General features: G+C 40.2%; 1 protein-coding gene across 3 annotated transcripts in view; it reads left to right on the plus strand.

Annotated features, from left to right (window-relative positions):
• Positions 1-22,217, plus strand: part of LOC102198978 (rho GTPase-activating protein 6) — a 127,362-nt gene that overhangs the window by 95,726 nt on the left and 9,419 nt on the right. For all 3 annotated transcript variants that reach the window (XM_005730966.2, XM_005730967.2, XM_005730968.2), the window contains exons 2-9: positions 10,891-11,050; positions 14,831-14,902; positions 17,374-17,522; positions 17,660-17,788; positions 17,885-18,080; positions 19,121-19,176; positions 20,638-20,788; positions 20,882-21,030. In XM_005730966.2, coding sequence (XP_005731023.1) covers positions 10,891-11,050; positions 14,831-14,902; positions 17,374-17,522; positions 17,660-17,788; positions 17,885-18,080; positions 19,121-19,176; positions 20,638-20,788; positions 20,882-21,030 — 1,062 coding nt within the window. The remainder of the gene's footprint in view (positions 1-10,890; positions 11,051-14,830; positions 14,903-17,373; positions 17,523-17,659; positions 17,789-17,884; positions 18,081-19,120; positions 19,177-20,637; positions 20,789-20,881; positions 21,031-22,217) is intronic.

Below are 22,217 nucleotides of genomic sequence, written 5' to 3' on the forward strand. Positions count from 1 at the left end.
AAAACTGAGTGTGGTAAAGCCACTGATTTTTTTTATGTATATTTCTGCAATCTGCACATTGTACTGACTTTCATTTTAATGTTTACACCAGGGTTCCTTGTCAGCACTTTATGCTCAGATGTTTGTAAGCTAAAAATAAACTATTGTGTATGTTCAAATATACTGTTGTGATTGAAGAAGTTAAATAAAAATGTCAGTCATCAATTCATGCATCACCTCATGTCATCATAACAGAGGTCTGTCTTCCAGGAAAAAACAGTTTAAAATTAATGTAATATAGTATTGGCCATACTATATGATGTATTGCTTGTCTTTGTTTAATAATACAGAAGACAAAGACCTTAAAAAATAATCGCATATCGCATCGCAATCGCAATATTGGGGCAAAAAATCGCAATTAGATTATTTTCCATAATCGTTCAGCCCTAATTGAGATTTCAATCATCATTTTTAGTGTGGGTTCTGCTAATTATAGTCTCTGAACTGGACCTGCCCAGTTTTTGAGGCACCGGACGAATATTTCTTGTTGTGCGATACAGCCCTTCCAAAAGTATGGCTTTACTTTTTTTGATTTGTAGTATAGCTTACTATGGATTAACAGTTATAATGAATGTAGCTTGCTTACTACCATTAATCATGAATAAAAACTCCACCCTTAGCTAAGGGCCATATATTTTTTTGTCTCTACAAAATAGCAACGTGGCGGTGGCTGAAATGCTAAGGGTGAGATTTCAAAATGCAGTCTACAAGAAATGGAAAGGCTACATGGTGGCTAGCTAGCTAGCAAATCATGTTAGAATTAGCATAAGGATGAAGTTAAAAGTCAGGTTGACAGAACAGCATTTCGCTATTTTAGTGGCCTCTTGACCAAAAATGCAACTTGACAGAAGGCCCTCTATCACTTTTTTCATTTTCTTATTTCTTAAACCACTCATCTACCAGTTTTTCCTCCGTATTTGTCAGAGAAAATCTAAGGTATTGGGGGGGAAAGCAAGGGGCAGGCATAAAAACACGTTCCATAAAAAACATTAGTTTGAAAGTAGTGCTGGATGTCCATTTGGACAAAAACATAAATGACATTTCCTGCCATATTTACCATGAGACCAGGTTGGCCTTCTACAAGCCATAGACACTCATATAAACACACACATTACCTCAACTTCTCGTTCTACTATCAACCGTGGTGTTGATACAATACCTGATTTCCTTTGCAGATTATGTAACCATTATGCAAGAACCTAAGTCTTGAAGGTCAGGCCTCATTACTACTGCAGGCCTTTCATATTAATCTGTCTTTAAAATGTTTGAAGTTCATTCGAGGCTTTAGATGTGCTTGCCAGTGATTGGGGGCAATATTTGGAGCATGCACTCCAAGTTGCTCATTCTTGTGACTGAGCCAGCAAGGCCTCATTAAATGCAAAGGCAGACCAGAAAAAACAATATGAAGTGAAAGCTGATACCCATGTAAGTGCTTTTGAACCACTTTCAAAATCCGTTATTTTTTTGCTAATGTGCGGTGGCAACTCACAGCTAGAAAAATGTCGATAACCATTAAAACTATAGTTTATGGCTCTTGCTTGTTTTTTGGCAGTGGATGTTATTATTTTAAAAACACTGTGATTCCTATATCATATGAAACATAAATACCAGAATAATTCCTTAAAGTGCATATAAAACTGAAAAAAGGGTTCGTAAACTAACTCAAGCTGTGCGTTTTTGGACTAGAGTGTGTTGTGTAGTTCTTCCGTGATACCAAGTGCATTAAACGTTGAAAGTCAACACAAAAATTGTTTTGAAAGGTAAACTGAGCCAAGTTTTCCATTTTGGATCCTTTTAGAAAGAATTCTCTGAGGGGGAAGTGTTGGACAGATTGTCCTGTGTGTGCTTTAAAAGAACAACACTGTTGTGTAACTTTGCTAATATGTGTATTTTGTTCTCTTTTGGTTTGATGGACTTGCATTTTACTAGAATCTATTACATGTCTTATTAAGTTTAACTTAATAAGAAACAATATGGTCAAATACATGCAACGTGGATGATAAATCTTTCCCTTACATATTGTCTTTATTAGGAACACTTTGCAACTATCGCCAGAACCCAATAAATACAATGATGATAAAATCTGAACTTTTCTGCAACAAATGTTAATGATCAGTTTTGAAGTCAAAGGAGCTTGCAAAGAAAAGCGTCTGGACTTCTTTAAGTTGCTTGAAGACGTTTCACCTCTCATCCGAGAAGCTTCTTCAGTTCTAAGGTCAAATGGTGGAGAGTCCCAGATATAAACCTAGTGGGAGTGACCCCCCACAGAGGGACAAAAGGACCCCTTGATGATCCTCTAATCGCCTGAGCCAAGGTGGGAAACTGGGCGTGGGTCCCAATCAGCCAGAGTTTCGGGTGTGTTCATTGTGAAACCTGGCCCCACCTTATCATGCGAATTCCTGAGGTCAGATGGCCCAGGATGTGAGTGGGCGTTAAGGCGTCTGGGAAGGGATCTCAAAACGCCCAGTTTCCCACCTTGGCTCAGGCGATTAGAGGATCATCAAGGGGTCCTTTTGTCCCTCTGTGGGGGGTCACTCCCACTAGGTTTATATCTGGGACTCTCCACCATTTGACCTTAGAACTGAAGAAGCTTCTCGGATGAGAGGTGAAACGTCTTCAAGCAACTTAAAGAAGTCCAGACGCTTTTCTTTGCAAGCTCCTTTGACTACGATGACCTGGATGACTGAGAACCTTCACAGCCAGATCAGTTTTGAACAATTTACTCTGTTGAACTTTTAATTTTAGATGATGTTTAATCATCAGTCGATGTAATGATGTGGGGTTTTTTTTTAGATACCAATATCTGGTTTAAAAATCCAATATGCTGATCTGTTTGCCAATATTTACTTTTTCTTCCAGACACATAAAATATGGAAGAGATTTCTCTAACATTTGTTATGTGTATTTATGTACCCATTTACTCCAAAAATGTAAATGTCATTACATGTGTTTGTTACTCATGGCCATTATAAATACCAATACCAACACATTACCCAATAGCTAATATAAACCCATCACTCATATAAGTCAGTCTCAATACAGATCACACTGTTAGTCAAATTACTAGTTCTCTCAAGTTTAAAGGTTACTTTTTACCTCTAAGTGAAGCTTTAAGGTAAATTTCGATTCAAAGTGTTTTGTTTTTTTAGTCAGCAGTTCAACATGATAAATGCATTATACAAACGAATTTTAAATAAATAACATAATAAAAATCTTAATTTTAAGAAGTCAAAAGCTTCACGTTTTACAGAAGAACCCAAACAGAATGGAAAACTTCAGTCTGGTTAATCCCAAACTAATAAGATAAATAAATTGAAATTGTTTACAAGAAATATACAAAAAAATCAGGCGAGCTTATTTCATAATACTTATGAAATGAAAAAAAAAGAGACTTTTTATTGTCTTATTGCCCAGCCCGAATTTCATTGACATGTTTAAAAACCTGTTTTTCAAACCTTCTGCGTTCTTTTCCAACTACATATAGACAGTTATGTCCTAATCGCAGCAGCTGACCCTGTCGTTGGATTAGACTACATGGTATGATAATTGCATTTACTGCCATAACTTGCTGTTTTTATCACTATAATACTCCATCGGCATGAGCCCCCATACTGGAGGCTTATAATCTAATGTTTTAAAACTGCTGATTAGCCTGCTACTACTAAACTCCTTTGCCATTCACTATGTAAACTGTGTAGTGATAATAATTCAGTAGGTATTTTCCCTCAGGTGAAATCACAAGCAATCCAAAACAGGTGGAAAAACCCCTTAATTATCCGTGTGTGATGAGTACACATGCAAAAATGTCCGCAAACACACTAACAGCATCCACAAGCTGGGCTATCTGGTAATTGTCTGCAGATGTGAACTTCGGGATTCAGGTCAGCAAAAGTAATGTAATACAATGCTTGAAGCCAATCTGTAGGCTTATAAACCATCAGACTGTTGAAAAATACTCATGCATTCCTCTAGTTCGGTGTTGTGGCACAGAAACTCTGCTTAAGGGTCATTTAAAGCCAGCCACTAACACCGAGGCAAAAGAAAACAAATTGAAGTAGCCCACGATGTGAACATTTGTGGAATGTTCCTTTATCGTGTTTATATTCGCTCTAAGTGATCTCACAGGCCTTTGGTGCCTTCAAGGAATATTACTGCACTTATTCCACCATAGCAGTTTATACAAACCTGCACAAATGTCCAGGATAGTTTGTACATTTGAGATGTGTGTGTGTGTTGGTGTTGTGTATTAGAGAGAGTGATTGTTGAACAGTTGGTCCACGGATGTTCACAAAGATCTTCGCACTCAAATGGACATGGCTACCGTGACGTCACTAACTGGTTTCTGAAGTGCTGTTTTGAAGCCTTGAGATGAGCATTTTTGGCCTTGCCAACTTGATGATGTTTCAAAAAGTAGATGCAACATCTGCAATCAGCAAACCCCTGATAACCCTCCTTTCTGACACATAGCATGACCAAGATTTAGAAAGCTGATTTAATCTTTGTTCAGTATGACCGAAAATAAGTGACTAACACCATAAACTCTGCAGTGTTTCTAGAGGTCAAATCAGAAAACCTTTCTATAGATTTCTATTGGTATTTTGCAACCCGTGGAGCTACGTCCACCTTTTATACTCTAGACTACTGTGTTGTTATTACAATTATGTTTAAATGAGCAAAGGTGAGAATCACTAGGCACCCCACAATGTAATATTATTATATAGCATATACTGCAAATCATCACCTTTTGTTAGCTGCAAATTATGTCTTCAAAGTGTATCAGTATATGTTTTGTCTAATAATATACAGTTATCTCACTTTAGTTTTTTTAAATTCATTTATTTTGCCATAAATATTGCAATAAGTCAGTCTGATATCAGTCTGCGATTGAATGGGACCAAGATAGTAACTACATGCAATCTGCTTTTGATAGTACAGCAATGAAATGTAATACATTTTCAAAAATCACGTGTCTCTTGCTGTTTACATTGACCAAAAATCACATTTAACAGAAATTCAAAATTAACTATTACATTTGCACTCAGCAACCTTCATGTTCTACATGAATATAACCGGAATACAACCAGCCAGCAACCAGCCGAGTTGAGTCTCTTCACTTGTGCTAGTTGACAAGGACTCATTCAGACTGATGGCAACATGTTGGCAATCTGTTGGCAATTAGGCAGCAATTATCTACAAAGCTTTGACATTTTTGATAGTGATTGCAGTCATTCCAAGTCAGACTCCAACTATTTGCAGAAAAGTTGACTTCTTTCAGGTGACCTGTGCAATCACCTTCGGATCAAAAGTGGGTGAGCAACATCCTTAAACTCTGGGCAACCATTCAGTCACCACAAGCTGTAGCCAGTCGCAGAATGTGGGAAAAAAATACAATCACCAGGCAACCATCGACTTTTATTTATTTTGATGCAAGGAAGTTAATGTCCTATTTTTACTTGTGTGACTGAGATGTTATCCAAAGTTACTTCCTAATTCAGTGCAAGCTAAGTATGTCCAGTGCTGGATGGTTTTTCAGTTGAACCAATTAAACCTCCTAAGATCCGAACTCTTTCTTAGGATGCATTTTTAATGTCTCTTTGCTATTTGGGCTGATTGGGACCTGATGAATGTAAAAACAAAGAAATACTCGATTTTTTATTTTTACCTGATTTTGTTTCTGAGAAAAATGAGATCCATATATGAGGACATTCGCTTTAAATTTTGATAGGACAGTGGTAGTATAATGTTCTCATAAGTGGATATCAGGCCCTTGTAGAGCAAAATTTAGTATTTTGGTCTAGGCAACCCAAAATGTGATGTCCACATATGTGGACGCCAGGTCCTAGGAGGTTAATATAAGTTTGCTAGGCTAAATCTTTGCTCTCAGCATGGTGATTCATGAGATGAGCCCTCTCATTCCCAGAGTGTTTTAATTTATTAAAATTTTGATATTGCCCCCCCCCCCATCCTTAGAAATGAGTGAGTTTTTAAATACCGTGCTTTATTTGTCTGTCAGTTGTGTGTTGAATCCAAAAAGACTTAGCATGATAAAATAAATAAAACCACACAACTGAAATATGAACAAGGGTATGTAGAGAGACACTCAGTCCTTAACATTCAGCCTCTTATACTAAGGACGCTGTCAGTAGCCCTTGTGGACATGTGTATGCATACATTTCATTGATGACACACGGTCACAAGTCAATGGGAAACCAATGAAAAAAAAAAAGAAAGCTACAGCAGTTTTTGTAATGCCACTTGCTTGAGGCCAAGAATGGTCACACTGATGCCTCTGTGGTATTGTAGGTGGAGTTGCAGTGCTCAGATTCTGCATGCACTCATGCATGTATCCAGGGACACACACAATTCTTATTAATGATATAATTTAAAAATGTGTTTCTACAGTGAGTCTCTGAACCTAGCACGTGACTATGCCCTGATTTTGCAAAGTAGTTTTTATCGTGAGACCAACAAATGGGAGTTAGGGGATTGTCCTGTAGTAAATCGATCACAGATGACAGAATTCTGTGAGACATATTTTCTTTGAACCCCCCCCCCCTCCCAAAAAAAATAAAACAAAAAAAACTAGAATAAGTCACCAAAAGTACCTGTGGTCTGGTCCAAGTGATGTTTGGTTGTGGTACTAGACTGAGCAAAGAGCAAGTCATGTTGTGTATTATTTAGTAAATTATAGGAATATATAATGACCAAAATGATCCATTAATGCAAAAACAATCCAGTAGAGCATCAATTATTATAACCCCAGTCTTTATGTTATGTGCCACTAAACATACCTTTACACATTCTGCATAACTTTCATGATGCATTTAATTAACATCACATTGTGAGTGCACATTTGCAGGGTTATCATAACTGTTTCACCATGGTCATGGCATCTAATGATTTATGCAGTGCATCATAGCAACAAGTGTTCCAGTGCCTGAGTGTGTGCATGCGTGTGTGTATCTTCCAGGTGCGTTACCATAGTAATATTTCTCTCACTTCCTGGCTCTTTTGAGTTCTGTATGTATGTGTTGCCAAGGAAACTGACATAGTCTATTGCCTGAGGTTTTGCGCCATTTGTCCCATTGTCTAAAATAGAACAGAAACCACATGGTGCAGTTCAGTGTATTTCCAAATGGTATTAGTCATCTAACTGCATAGTGCTGGCCCAGTCAGCAGAGTCATTAATCTTTCCAGGGTAAAATCTGTCAGATGGGAGCACAAAGCAGCAGTAACACTGATAGCATAGCATTTGCTGAATCCAGTCCTTAACAGAAGCGTTAAACTAAGGCCTGCACACTTAAAAATCTCTTGATGCTTGGTCTCATACTAATCCTTGTCTTTCTTCTTCCTTCACATAATATATTCAGTCATTTCTGCTGAAACAACAACAACAAAAAAGTAGTAAATAGCACCCGTTAAACTTTAAATTATCTGATTATATCTGCCCAGCCATTCCAGCAAACAGCCAATTGGAGGCTTTACAATACAAGCCAGCATGACAGAAGGAGCTGGGGTAAGAGGTGGCTTGCAAAGTGGCTTGCATCAGCTGTGCACAGGCTAAAGCTGCTCATGCTAGACTAAAGGGTGATTGGCACCTGTCTCCAAACAATTGTGGTCTGACTCAGACTGACTGCTGTAACTCAGGCAAATTGCCAACACGTGTCCAGCCGCTGATTTTTTTCCCATAATTAGCAGACTTTGGTGCACAACGGGGAGGGGTAATAACTGACGTAAACATTGAGCTTTTTTTTCTTGGATTTTTGTGCCCTGAATGGACTTACTATTCTACAGATGGATATCAGATGGATGAATATCATCACCAAGGAATTGGTATTCCTTTACCTCAATGTTATTTAAGCATGGAAATTACTAAAATAATTTAAAGTTACTATTAATTTAAAGAAACATGCAGTGTAAATAGATAGAATTGATGCTGGTGCACCAGTTTTGGTTGGGACATATTCAATCATTGTTGGCCAGAAGAGTGGCCAACCATGAGCCAGAGCATCAAGTTGGAATTATGGTTAAAAAGAAAGTTTTTTAATGATGTAGATGGTAAGAAAATTCACATTTACTATGTTTTTTTTTTCTTTTGGACACATTAAACAAACAGATTTATATTTGTTATTTATAGTTATTTACTTGCTCGTTTACACTCTTACAAGTATTAGCGTATTATGCTGAAGTAAGCATGTCTTCTGCAATCTTGAATTCTTTGAGCAAAGTGTTGGACAGATTGTCCTGTCCTGTGTGCAACACTATTGAACAACACTATTGTGTAACATTGCTATTTTCTGAGCGTATTTTGGCGTGCTGGCGTTGCATTTTACTAGCCTCTATTGCACGTGTCATTCATGCATGTTCAGCTTAATAGGAAATAATATGGTCAAATGTGGTCAATGTGGAATTCATATTCTGCAAAGAATAAAACCTCTTTCACTGACATATTCTCTTGATTAGGATCACTAAATCTACTGTCATGGTTTGAAGACCAAAACTCCCTAAACCCAGTTTGTGTTTTAAAGTTAAAATCTTAATTTTCTACAACGAATATTAAATACAAATTTAGAGAGATTTGCTCAAAACAAAGCTGAAGAGTGTTTCTTTTGTCTCTTTTTTACTAATCGCCTATTATAAACGTGATACCGATGAATTGGCTAATAGCGCTAATATTGGCAGATAATACAGCCCTATAATGTACTTTTACTACTATAAATGCACATACACAACATATTATCTTATTTAAGAGTTGAATTGTACAAGGCACTTTGGTAACGGTGAGCTGACTGCCTGTGTGTCATTCATTCAAAGGTATAAACCAGAGTCCAGCAGTGATAGCAGGACTTGGTCTCCCTCCCTCGGCTCTTCTGTCAGCATTCCACAGTTTTCGACACTTAAGAGCCGAAGCTCATCCGTCTTGTTCAGAGATCCCGCTGAGCAGAACCAGCTCGACCGAGGACAGACCTCTTTTTTTTTTCTTTACTTTTTTTTATAACATCGTTCCAACAGCTTGTCTTTTCTTTTGTTGTATGTGTGTGCCCTCTGAAGTGAAGCGGGCTGAAAAAGGGTTTCCTCAGTCAGCGATAAGGAATGGCGGTACACAGGCGTGCACTGACAAAAAATATGCAGAACAGCTGTGCTGGATAAAATGCTTTCTGAAAGGGGGGCAACATGCAACTCGCTTCACTCGCTCACTCGCACACAAAGTCATTTGGCTCTCCAGGTTGCCTGTATCCACATCATGTTTTCCTTCCATGGCTGAATGATGGCTCTGTTGCCTCACTGCACTGACTGGGGTCAAATAACAAGCGAGCTGACAGCAGGGAGGGTTGAATGGCTTCAGGAAAATATTGTTGATAGAGGCCCAAATATGAAAAGTTAAGTCTTCATGGTGTCTCATTTTTCTTCTACATACCATGGGTAAACATCAATCAGATGAAAATTTAAACAGGGATCTAATAAGAAAAAGAAAATGCTCATTCTTGCATAAATGCAGACACATTGCACACTGTTAAGCCCTCAGTCTGGTTAAGACATTAGGTAAATTGACACAGAGGAATGCATGAATTGATATTCAGGTGGCTGAAACGTTCAAAACCTATGCTGTCTCAGAATCTCCAGTATTTAATTACGTTTTACATCAGTTCAGTTTCATCCTGATCGCAGATAAAGCCCAACCTGGAAGGTAAATATGCTCATTTTGAATCCAGGGCACATATTGTAGATCCATCAGTATAGGGCCAGCTTAAGATGTCCCCAATTGCTCCTTAGAACTAGAATAGAGGAGTGTCTTCCAAAGCACGTGGTGTCTTTATTCGTCTTTGTAGGCTACATCAGCAGTACAGTAGGTTTAATCAGCTTCACATTCATTAGTTTTTAAACATTTGGTGCTAAATAAACTAAGTCCCATAAGACTTAATTATTTCCATACGCAATCAGGGATCAAGACATTTTACCCAAGTAAAAAGGTTTTAGAGGTCCTTCTCCTCGAATAGATTAAAACCTTCTGTAAATCTACAAATTAGTCCACACCTCACACCTCTGCTTCTTTTCTGCAACTTGCTGCTGCCTGGCTCTTTGCGTCTGTGAGCCCGACTTCATCACAAGTTGGCTGACCACATCAAAGAAGAACAGCTCTGTTTTGCATTGCTAAAGTGTGCTTTGTAAAGCAGGAGAGGAAAACCCGGTGAAGTGAGCGTTAGTTGGCAAGATTAGTGAGGTGGAAGCAGACATGGAGCGCACCAAAATTATAGAAGATATTTTAACGATGCAATTTTATTTATATAGCACCAAATCACCAAAACAATCTGTGCTTTATATTGTAGGGTAAAGAGCCTATAGTAATACAGAGAAAACTTCAACAATCGGGCAACCTCTTTTGAGCAAGCGCTCGGAGACAGGTGGAAGGAAAAACTCCCTTTTAATAGGAAAGAGGAGAGGAAGACAGGAGAAAAGGCATGCAGCCACTGAGCTGACTGCTTGATTCACTTGTATCTCCTATCATATGAAAACATACTATATGGAAAGTGAATAAAGTTAAGAACAGGATTGTCACTGGAGGGTTCAATCAACAATCGAGTTACCTGACGAGGAACCATATTCGATACACATAGATACTGACAGGATGGCATTTAACCCCCAACCGCAGCCCTAATCCTAACCATATGATAACTTATGTCGTAACTTCTCTGACCTGGACTTGCAACATAAAAATTGAAAATTGGTGCATCTTTATATGAAAACCGATAAAAATCAGCAATGCAATGTAAAATGACATGAAATGGTTCCATGTTCCCATACTGTTAATATTCCTTTTGGTATAAGTTTTGTCTCACTTGTTCTTCCCAGGGGGATTTCACCTGGAGCAGCCTGTCGGGGCGGAGCGTGCGTCTGATGCCAGTTGCCATCCAAAGCCTGTCAGAGCTGGAGAGGGCCCGGCTACAGGAAGTGGCCTTCTCCCGTTTACACCAGGACTATGACTTGGGATGTCAGATAACCATGCCAAAAGGTGGGGATTGTTTTGTTCTTTTTAAAGCATACTGTAGACTTGAGTTAAACAGCGTCACATCATTTTTATGTTTAAATCAGTATATCCAATCCATTCAGAGCTAACAAAGTGCTTTGGATAACATCAGGGTTTTGAGAACCTGAGAGTTATATGACTGTTACCAAACCAAATGCATGTATTATTGCCTCCAGGACTATTCTGTGTTACATGCGGTACAAACTGATATGCTTGACCTGGGTTTGTAGTGCAAGCTTGTCCAGATATCTTTAATTGTTCCATAAAGTACAGCCAATGCTCAAGTCCCTGACCACATCCCTCAAGTGTATTGAAGGGAAGTCGTGTATGGTCTATGTTTGGAGAAGTTGTGACAACACACGAAAGATATAAGCCTTATTTCACATAGGGATTGGTTGCTTCCTGTTCGCCTTGGTATCTGTTGACCTCCCGTCCTCATAACGACATGAAACTCCCTTTCCGCTGTGGCAGAGGCCAAGTGCAGCCACTGTAAATGCTATTTAAAAAGTCTTAGGGTGTGCACAAGAGTGATATAGTTGACCTTATTGTTCCGTGTTTTGCTCTTGTAAACCAGATAATTAAGCTTTTGCTAAACTTGGATTAATTTGTCAAATTTTCTCATTTTCCGAACACGGACAGAGCACTGCAGTGAGACTGCAGTGAGACTGCTGGAGTTGGTGGTTTTCCACTGGCCTCGCCCAGCCTAAAAATGTCCACATGCATCAATTTTTAGATATCAGAGAAAACAAATATAATCCCACCCAATTTAGGAAGATAAGTTTGCAAATTTTAATAAATGTAAACCCTTACTGAATTTTTAAAAGTGGACTTGTCAGTGATGTAATTTTAGCTCTGTAGTCCTGAAGTCGATCAGTCTGGAGTTCAGAAATACGCAGATATGCAGTCCTGTTAAAACTAGGTACACCTTTACTGTTTCCATAGAAATTAAGTGGAGAAGTGGCATCCAGGTGCTGCTAATTAGATGCATTTTCTTAACTCAAGGGTGTCCAACTCCAGGCCTCAAGGGCTGGTGTCCTGCAGGTTTTAGATATCACCCTGGGTCAACACACCTGATTCAAATGATTAGTTCATTACCAGGTTTCTGGTGAACTTCAAGACATGCTGAGGAGGTAATTTAGCCTTTAAATCAGCTGTGTTGGATCAAGGACACATCTAAAACCCACTGGCCCTCGAGGCCTGGAGTTGGACACCCCTGGCTTAACTGATCATCATCAAGCCCTCTATAAAAGCAGACGTTTAAGCAGTTTTAGCATTCAAGCATGTGTTAATATAATGCCACGATCTTCCCAGGAGTGAATATCAAAGCAAATTCATCCTATGTTGCCTATTGCAGCCACAGGTTCTGAGCACCTTGCAGTCATTATGCTCACCATGAACTTCTCTGCATATTCTAGAGGCCATGTGTCCGAAGGCTAAAGCTCGACTGAAATTGAATCATTCAACAGGTCAATGATCCCAAATCTACAGCAGAATCTTTTGCCAGGAGTGATCCAAGATTCTTCCACAGCGATGTGGGATGCTGATAATGTCCAAAAAATGATTAATTCAAGTTATTGCTGCTGAAGTTGGTTCTACAAGCTACTGGATCATGGGTTGGGCTTAGTTTTTCACAACACTGAATGTTATTTTTCACATGGCTGCATAACATGAACGCAGCTTTCATGACCTCACCCACTAATTCGTCAAGGCTCGCCTTGAAAGATTGGGCAATGTCTTTTAACAGTTGGTCTGTTAATGTTTTTAAAGTAGTTGTGTTACTCACGTATACGGAAGGTCTTACAAACCACAAAGTATCGAGTCCCTAAATTCACCCCTGCTTTATCATCTTTTTTTAGTATCACGGGCACCACGATTACCCAATTAAGAAGTCATTTGTCTTTCAGTTTCATCAACTTGCATATTAACTCATGCAAACGACACATGCTAAAATTGACCTTGTAATGGCAATCCCCACATTTCTCAGTTGACTCTTTTTGGGGCAGGTGGCACTTTTTTTTTGCATTCTGCTGTTCTTTACAGTTACTTTAGTCTTGCAAGGTAATAATCAATAAAAATAACAGCTAAAACTCACAATATCGTATGACATCTGAATTTTGAATCTGTTTCTGCTACAAGCTAAGGTGCACAAAGGGGCACAGTGAGGGTAGCATTGTGCACTATATCAGTTGAGTGGGTGCCATAGCAGCACTATAGTGCAGTGAGTGGATTATCCGGGGCTTGCATTCCAGCTGAAGGTTAAACCTCTCCCCAGCATGATTTAATACGTACTTGTCTGCGTTGCTTATGAATTCCAGAGCCCCTGACGGCCGCCATGTGGAAGCAAGAGAAATATTTCAACTGTGTGAGATTTTGTGTGCGCGCCCGATCGCTGTTTCGGCTCCGCTATAACGTGCGTTTTGTGTCTGATATTTATCCGAGAGGCAGGGCTCGTGTTTCTAGGGTTTCTTCGAGAACAAGGAGAGGATTAAAGGAGGACAGAAGCTGGGAAGACAAGGAGGGATGGGATGAGAAAAAGGCAGCAAAGGTTCATCGTACGACTTCACAACTGGTTGCGAGCTGAGGAGAGGAGTGTGCCGTTTTCGGGGGGATTTCCGCAAGGCTTTTGGAAATCATCTGTCAAAAATCCAAACCATTTCCTCTGTCTTCCTCTCCCTTCTCACTCTTGCTGCCCCCGCTTTCAATCACAACATCTGCTTTCTTTCTCGCGGTGTCTCACGCCCCTCACTGTTTTCACCTACTTTTCTCCCAGACTTTGTGCTTCTGCTGCGCTTAAAGTTTCAGGCCAGGTTAAATGGATCAGAAACCTGACATAAGCTGCCAGCACCACCATCAAGCACATTATGTGCACTGGATGCAGTTCCCTCATCCCCCCTCCAAGTGACTCATTTGACACAGCTGTAAGGGAACATCTGCGGTTCAAACCGAGGTTGCTACACCAGCAGATCGAGGCTCCGCGAATTAGCCCAGAAAGATCTCACGTGTTAAAAGGACTGCGTTTTTATAGCAGAGTGACAGAACGATAACATTAAAAGTTGCTGAGGTTTCCACAAAACTGACATTCCTCGCCACAAGATGAAGATCCCAAGACTTTCAAGTCTCACGTGGCGCAGCTTCCAGTTTCCTGATCATCAGTCAACAAATTCAGGAGCCATTCATCATGTTGACGGCCGACAAAACGGCTTCCTCTTTTCAAAGAATTGCGGTGAAATACCTCGATGGAAAGCTCACATGTGGACATTGATGTCCTTTTTAGGATGGAGATTTTTTTAATTTTTGTTAAGTTAAAGCCCATCAGCTGCTTCTCTAAAGATCACTATGAAAGTAAATGCAGTGAATGGGGGCAATGCTGTGCTCTTAATGCAGAAAAGGTTTTTTATTAAGATAAACCAGGCTAAGAATGTGTATATGCGCCCATATATGGTGCTGTGACATGTACTGCTGTCTGAGGTAAGAAAAGCCTTACATATACTTGGTAATTTAGATAAAAACTATAAGTGATTTAATGTGTTTTCACAGTCATTTTTTCCTGTGCTGACTACTACTGTTGCTGACCCTGTCTGACAGCTCCATTAAATGGATTTGAGTGCATGGATACCTCACCTCCCTCCCCCACCACAGAAGTTAATTCATGTCTGCATTCCTGACATAAGCTTATTAAATATAATAATCCAGATAAGAAAGAGCAGATATGGGAATCGTTTGTTTCAGGTGATTTATTTTGGCCCTTTTTTCCCCCATGTGCAGATGGACAGAAGAGGAAAAAGTCGCTGAGAAGGAAGTTGGACTCGCTCGCAAAAGAGAAAAGCAAAGACAAAGGTACGCCAACTTCTTTTAACACCCACTCTGATATTTTGCCATTTCCCTCTGCGTCTCTTTGCCTTCAGGTGTTGTCACGACTGTCTCCATCCCCCCTCCCTCCCTCCACCCAACTAGTGAGACATAGGGGTCCAGTCTGTGGTCTCCACCCCTCGGGCAGGTGAACAGGGAGGTTACAAAAACAGTTTCTGTTTACTGGACTTCTACAGTTTATATTTAGCTTTAGTGGAGCGACTCCTTGTAAGGGGACTGGCTCTGAGGACCAGCCACTGTGCTGCACTAAGCAAACCCTGCATATTTGGCAGGAAGAGCAAAAAACATAGTCTAAGACAATAAAGTGGAGAGCGAAGTGAACTGTAAAATGAAAATGGGATCTTGTTACAGAAGGTGTGAGAACACTTAATGATAAGGAAAAGTGCTACTGTTAAGGTGATATATGAACAAAGCTAATTACTAGCTAATTAGTAATGACTAGGGTGACTAGCAGCAAGAAAACATGTTTATTTCCACTGTAAATTTGGACATTTTAACCTAGGAGTCTATGGGGTGGCATTTGGAGTCAACCTCCTGAATGAAAAACACACCTGAGTTTATAAAGCTTTTTAAATCAGAAACAAAAAACACAATACATTTACTCGTAACTGCTAAAGCCAGCATGGCAGTGCATAGTTAAAAGATGCAAAACAGCAGCCAAAATACAAAAATGTACATTTTTTCCAGGTTTTCGAGAGTGAGTGTTAGGTTGGCATGTAAATAATGCGCATGCTTCGATCAACGCTTATTGCTTATAACGTCTGTCAGATGTTATAAGTAATATAGCGTTATAAGTCCGGTTGTTATCATGGTGGTGGTGCATGGTGGGCTTAGCTTTGAACTGAGCCCAGAAGGCTTGATTTATGCATGGTTTCAAGCACAAAAGGATTCTAAGTCCTCTCTGCAAGAGAGAAACAGAGGGGGAAAAAGAAAATTGTGTCTCTGGTGATGCTGCTGCAGTAATCTGATCTGTAGACATGTGATGGTCAAACACCAGCCAAAACTGCATTTGCAAATGGATTAATAGCTGCTACAGTCTCTTTTGTTAAAAGCGGATGTTTTACCTCAGACAACATCCAGCAACTTGTCATTCTAAGGAAAAGACACACTAATTGGTCTCAACTATGCCTTGCTGTATTGTGCTGAGTTGAGCATTTACTACTTCCTGAAGCTGTGAGATGACTCCTGCATGAACTTAGACCAGTTAATGTCACTGGTGACGTGAAAAACCAAGTGCTGAAAATCAAGTGCGTGTTCCTGAGACGCCAAAGGTCTGAAAATGGAAGATTTATAAAGATCTGACATGGTTTGATGAACATGGTTTAGCTGCTCATCATGTCTATGTTATGGGGTTTAGAGACTGGATATAAGCACGTGTGCTTGTGTATGTGTTGGATATTTAAGCGACTGTAGAGCAAACTCTTTGTGCCACAGTGTTGTTCATAAACCACAGCCTTTCACTTGTGGTTGTGGACTACATTTTGCTTTCCCTCTCCTCTGTCTTCCTTTGCCTCTTTTCTTCACTCCGGCTCTCTCTCACACACACACACCGCACAGCTGGACAAGTTTTTTTTCTTCCTCCCCCCTCAGCTGTTGGCTCAGCCCTTAGGATTGTGTGTAAATGGAATATATAGCCTGCAATAGCCCAGTATGACATAATTCCTCTCTGAAGGCAGCACTGCACGTAATTGGGCCCTCGCATGTGTGCATCCATCAGAAGTACATGAGAAGCTGATGACTGTTTTAAACTTTAAAAACGTTAAAGCGAAAATCTAGCCTGACTCATCGGATGCTGACTGTCGGCATGACCACCAAGCATTTCTCTGTGCCAGCTCTGCTTGCAGAAACGGCACAATCCGTCACAGCAAACGAAATATTCCGAGAGGCAGCGTTACAACTGGACCATCAGAGGAGCACGTGAATGCCGGGTTGCTATTTTGCAGTTGTACCATCACTGAATTCTGGGCTTATGTAAGACTAGGGTAAATGGAGCAAAGGAATAACAAGTAACCATTATTCATATCGAGTATGTGTCAAAGCTGCGCACCAACTGAAGTTAACCTCGTCGTGGGTGAGCGTCATCAAAGTTGTGTTATTTCTGTCAAAGGCCCCTAGAATTAGTGGGCTGTTGTAGCCGGATTTACGTCGGTTGACTTTCTGTGATGTCTTATTTTGGAAAACAGATGTAGTTCTTTAGTAGTGCCATAAAAGTTTTACTGATATAGTTAATGTGGTTTGAGATGCCTCCATTGCATGTGTGTAAAAGGCAGGCTGCAGCAGAAGTGATAAAGCTGTTAACTGTTTATGCTGAAGAGCTATTTTTGGATGTTGGTAAGGAGCTTCTTTTTCCCATTTCTTCATGGAGCTAACCTTTTTTTTGTTTTCTTTCCTGTTTTTCCCTCTCTCGTCCTCCAACATCTTTTGGCTCTTTTTCACAGAATTCATACCCCAGGCCTTTAGTATACCCCTGTCCCAGGTCATCGCCAACGACAGAGCTCAAAGGCAGCGACAGGATTCTTTTCGTCAGGACCCTCCACAGCGGGAGGAGCACAAAGACTCCTCAGACCTCGTATCGTCCATTTTACAGGTCCGTCAGCTCGTCTGTATGGCTCTCCTTCTGTGTGTTCAGTCTTGTAATTCCCATCTTCAATCTTGGGAACATTTGGGACAAATGTATTTGCACTCCAGAGAATAGACTGAATTCTTAAATCATGTGTCCTGCAGTTTGCCACCAAGCGGCCGTCCAACAAGGAGTTATCCAGCAGTAACTCGTCGCTAAGTTCCACATCAGAAACGGCTAATGAGTCAACATCGCCCAACACCCCTGAAGCTGCCCCACGAGCGCGGAGGAGGGTGAGGCATTGAAATTCATCATAGCCTGAGCCGCCCGCACAGATCAAGTGGAGGTTTTTTTTTTCTATTCAGCCGGGTTTGTTGATTATCCTCTAGGGAGGCATGTCAGTGGACTCCATCACAGACCTAGACGACAACCAGTCCCGCTTGCTTGAGGCGCTGCAGCTCTCTCTGCCAGCTGAAACGCCGAGTAAAAAAGAGAAGCACAGGGACAAAAGGCTGAGCCTGAATCCCATTTACCGTCAGGTGCCACGTGTCGTCGATAGTTGCTGTCAGCACATCGAAAAATATGGTGAGCAGCTGCTTAATCGCTTAAACAAACCCCCCAAAAATCAGGATCCTGTTTGAAATGTAAATAAAAAAAGAACGCAGGAAATCTCATAAACCCATATTTTAACCACGATAGAACATACATATTTAATGTTTAAACTGAGAAAATGTACTATTTAGGGGAAAACAAGCAACATCAATTTGACTTGGATGGCAGAAACATGCCTTAAAAAAGTAGGGACCGGACCATGTTTTCCACTGTGTAGCATTACCTGTTCTTTTAACAACAGTCTGTAAATGTCTGGGAACTGAGGAGACCAGTTGCTGGTTCAAACTTGGTTCTTCTTTGTCGTATGTTTTGTTTTACGATACCCTAAATGTTTTCAGCTGGACTTCAGGCAGGCAAGTTTAGCATCCAGACACTTCTACTTTGACGCCATGCTGTTGTAATAAATACAGCATATGGATCCTCTTCCTGAATTATGAATTTATTATGAATAGGGCTTCCTTGAAAAAGATGTTATCTGAATGGGAGCATGTGTTGATTTAAAACCTGTATAAGCATTTCTGCAAGTGTTCCTGAGCTCATGCACTCCAACACAGAATAATACAGTTTTTTTTAATGCAGTATCACCTGAGGGCACAAGGTTCAGGGGCATCCAGCATCCAGTAAATTTTCCTTGTTCTTTTACATGCAGAGTTTTGTACAAATTCTAAGTCTTAACAATTTCACATTGAGCAACATTAATCTTTCCAGAATTTATAGATGCAGACTAAGAAACTCTCTCTTTTTACACCCAATGATGTTACTGGCCTGTTGCCAATTAACCTAATTAGCTGAAAAAGCGTTACTTTTCCAGCCTTTTCTTGCAACTATTCCAACTTTTTTGAGACATGTTGCTGCACCAAATTCAAAATGGGCTGATATTTTTCATAAAACAGTAAAATGTCTCAGTTTAAACATTTGATACGTTTTCTGTGTCCCTGCCTCTTCAGAATTGGGACTCTACATTTACCAAGCCGTGTCTGATTTCTCTTATGTCTGCACTTTTAATTCTTCAGGTTTGCACACTGTGGGGATCTTTAGAGTTGGAAGCTCCAAGAAGAGAGTCCGACAGGTCAGTATTCTGTCCATGTAGTAAAATATATTCCTTCATGTGCTATAACATCTCTCACAGGGCCTTAATTGGGTTGTTTTATACTCATCAGTAACCCATTGTCCTTTATTTGAAAGTATCATTTTATGACATCCACAAACAAGATGCAAAGCGCCATGCTAAAAAGCCCAAAAATAAATCAGAGGCCTGTTTTGTAGAAAGTGAAAGTTTCTGGTGTGAAATATTCTTCACACTTCTCTTTCCTTTCACAAGAGTCAACACCAACAAACAAAATGTTGTTGCCAAGAATAGAACGTGTTAAAACCAGCACATTGCACTAAAATGTGCCATTTAAGCTAGCAAAGCTTGATCTACTGAATTTTCCAGCCTCACAGTATACAAATACAGTGATCCAGCAGAGTTTATTCTCATTATTCAAGCAAATATGAAGTTATTCTACAAACTCCTACACCGCTCATTATCCGTTACCTTTGACTCGAATGAACACACAGTGAAAGAATGAATAAATCGGGGTTAAACGAAATGGAGCAATCAGTGTGGGTGGTATAATTTTTTATATAATCTGTTGCGTGTTTTGTTGGCATGTAGTCGCACTTGTAGCGGTTACAGAAAACTAAAGGCACTTAGGGAGGGGAGGTTACTCATTCACTGACAGCCTCTGAGAAAACATCTGTGACTTTCAGGTCTCCATCATAGCAGAGGTGTGGTGACTGAGATGAAACAAATGCTAGCTTTGTCGTAAGAATTTTTGCTAAATGTTAAGCTTAAGGTACAATGAGCAGATGTTCGACGCTCTAGAGCACAATTAGCTAGTTTGTACATCAGCTAAGTTGCACATTGCAACCTGTTCTGCAAGTCACGTGATGGCTAATGATGGCTCATCGCGTGATACAATAATTTTTTTTTATCAGAGTTTTTCAAATTGACGGTATCATTGTTATGGAGACCAGCTAACAAAAAAAAGAAAAAAAATATATGCTTTTTAAAAAATAAAGTATGTTGCCATTACCTATAGGGTCTTTAAGCAATGCACAGGTTTTTTAGTGTAGGAAGTGTTTCAATTTCTATTTGTAGTCTGTCTATAGTTTGAGTGCTATTGACCAATCACATTTTAGCAGACTGTAAAAGACAAAAGGATTTATTAATTTAATTTGCTGTATATTTCGTGTAAAAACGACCACATTGGTGAACGTGCAGACAACCCATTGTCATGGCAACAAAATAGGCTTTGTAATTTTGAAGAAGTCATCCAAAGGTCAGATGGAAGAGATTTTAATCTGTACTGGTAAAACGAGTTTGAGCTGAGAGTCGAGCAGGTCCCTTGGAGGACCAGAAGGAAGTGAGTTTCTGTGGGTGTGTGCACTACCTAGAAATAATGTCCATTGTTGTGTGCAGAGGATGTCTCTGAGTGCCCCTTTTCCTTTCTTTCCCCTCGGCCTGTTGTTTTTGGTTGTCCTTCAGCTGCGAGAAGAGTTTGATCGTGGCATTGATGTGCAGCTAGACGAGGAGTACAGTGTTCACGATGTATCTGCTCTGCTGAAGGAGTTCCTAAGGGATTTGCCGGACCCTCTCCTAACCAAGGAGCTCTACACGGCCTTTATTAACACCACATGTAAGTGTCTTTTCGCACCCCTCCCACTTTCCCTTCTGTTGTCTCCTCATTCCTAACCTCCCGTTGACACCTTTTTTTCCTTGCGCACTGCAGTGTTGGACTCATATGAGCAGCAGAGTGTCGTTCAGCTGCTGATCTACCTTCTCCCAGCATGCAATAGTGACACACTTCACCGCCTGCTGGAGTTCCTGTCCACTGTGGCTGATCATGCCCATAACCAGCAAGATAAAGACGGGCAGGAGGTGAGCAACAGGCTGAAACATCCAAATGTAGAGCCTGTGGACGGTTTAATGGCATTTTGGTTCCACCTTATTGGGAAGAAATTACCAAAGAAGTCATAGGAAGCAGTTTGCGTGGGTGGATTCTGTACATATGTTCCAGAAACAGAACAAGCACTACAAAAACACTGATGTAAGATTACTAAATAGCTTAGTAGTGATTATAACATCCGGGGATAGTGTCAACCGTTGCATTTGCTCAAATTTTGCAATTTAGGCTGGGGACTGGACTGGGCCAACTACTCCAAGTTGAGGAAGTCTGCAAAAGTAAAAATTTCAGCATCTTTCTCCAGCACACTTGGCCAGTAAAGTTGCAGTGTACGTACGTCTGTTCAGACTTGATTGTTGGGAGAAAAAAGGTCATCAAATAATTTTACCCTATTACACTTTTTGTGAACTTTCGGTACAAAATAGTTTCGGTACAAAATTTCACAGAAAAAGCAAAAAAGTAGAACCGATGCGCCACCGTGTCAAAAGGAGTTGAAGTGGTTAAGCATCTGACTGGGATGCCTCCTGGACACCTCCTATGCCAGGTGTTTTGGACATTTCATACTGGGATGAGGCCTTGGGAGAATTGTGCTAGAAACGTGTTGATGGTCACCAAAAGCACCTGGTTGAAGTGCAACTTGCTAAAAGACATTTTACAAAATATTAGTGGGGGGGTGAATTTGATCCTGTATGTATACCTTTGACCCTGTGTGGATTAGAGAAAATCCAAGATATATGTATAACAATCCCTCCTGGAAAAAGAACAGTTCAAAGAAATCATTAAAAGCCCCAAATTACCATGACATTCATGTCCATAATGATTGTATGGAAACTTCTGAAGACATCTGTGTAAGTGCACTGAGAAAGAAAGTTTATTGTCTCTGGTGATGCATACTTTCATTATCTTTTGCAGGAGAATGTTTGTTGCTGTGTTTACGTGTGAAAAAGTGCTTTTTTGGCACACACGTTCGCACAGATGGATTTTTGTTTTGTTGTCTCTGTGTGTCTATATACACAAGAGAATGAACCCAAACATCGATGCGTATGATTCCTCCTTCGTGGCTCTAGTATCTCTGTCCGCAACTCTGACAGGAAGTCGGATTGCTTCAAGCTCATCTAGGAAAATATCAGCACTCCTTGGCTGCTTTGTGGTTCTCGTCTCT

Source organism: Pundamilia nyererei, unplaced genomic scaffold, assembly GCF_000239375.1.
Source record: "Pundamilia nyererei isolate P.nyererei 1_Seehausen unplaced genomic scaffold, PunNye1.0 scaffold00040, whole genome shotgun sequence".
NCBI classification, from domain to species: domain Eukaryota; kingdom Metazoa; phylum Chordata; class Actinopteri; order Cichliformes; family Cichlidae; genus Pundamilia; species Pundamilia nyererei.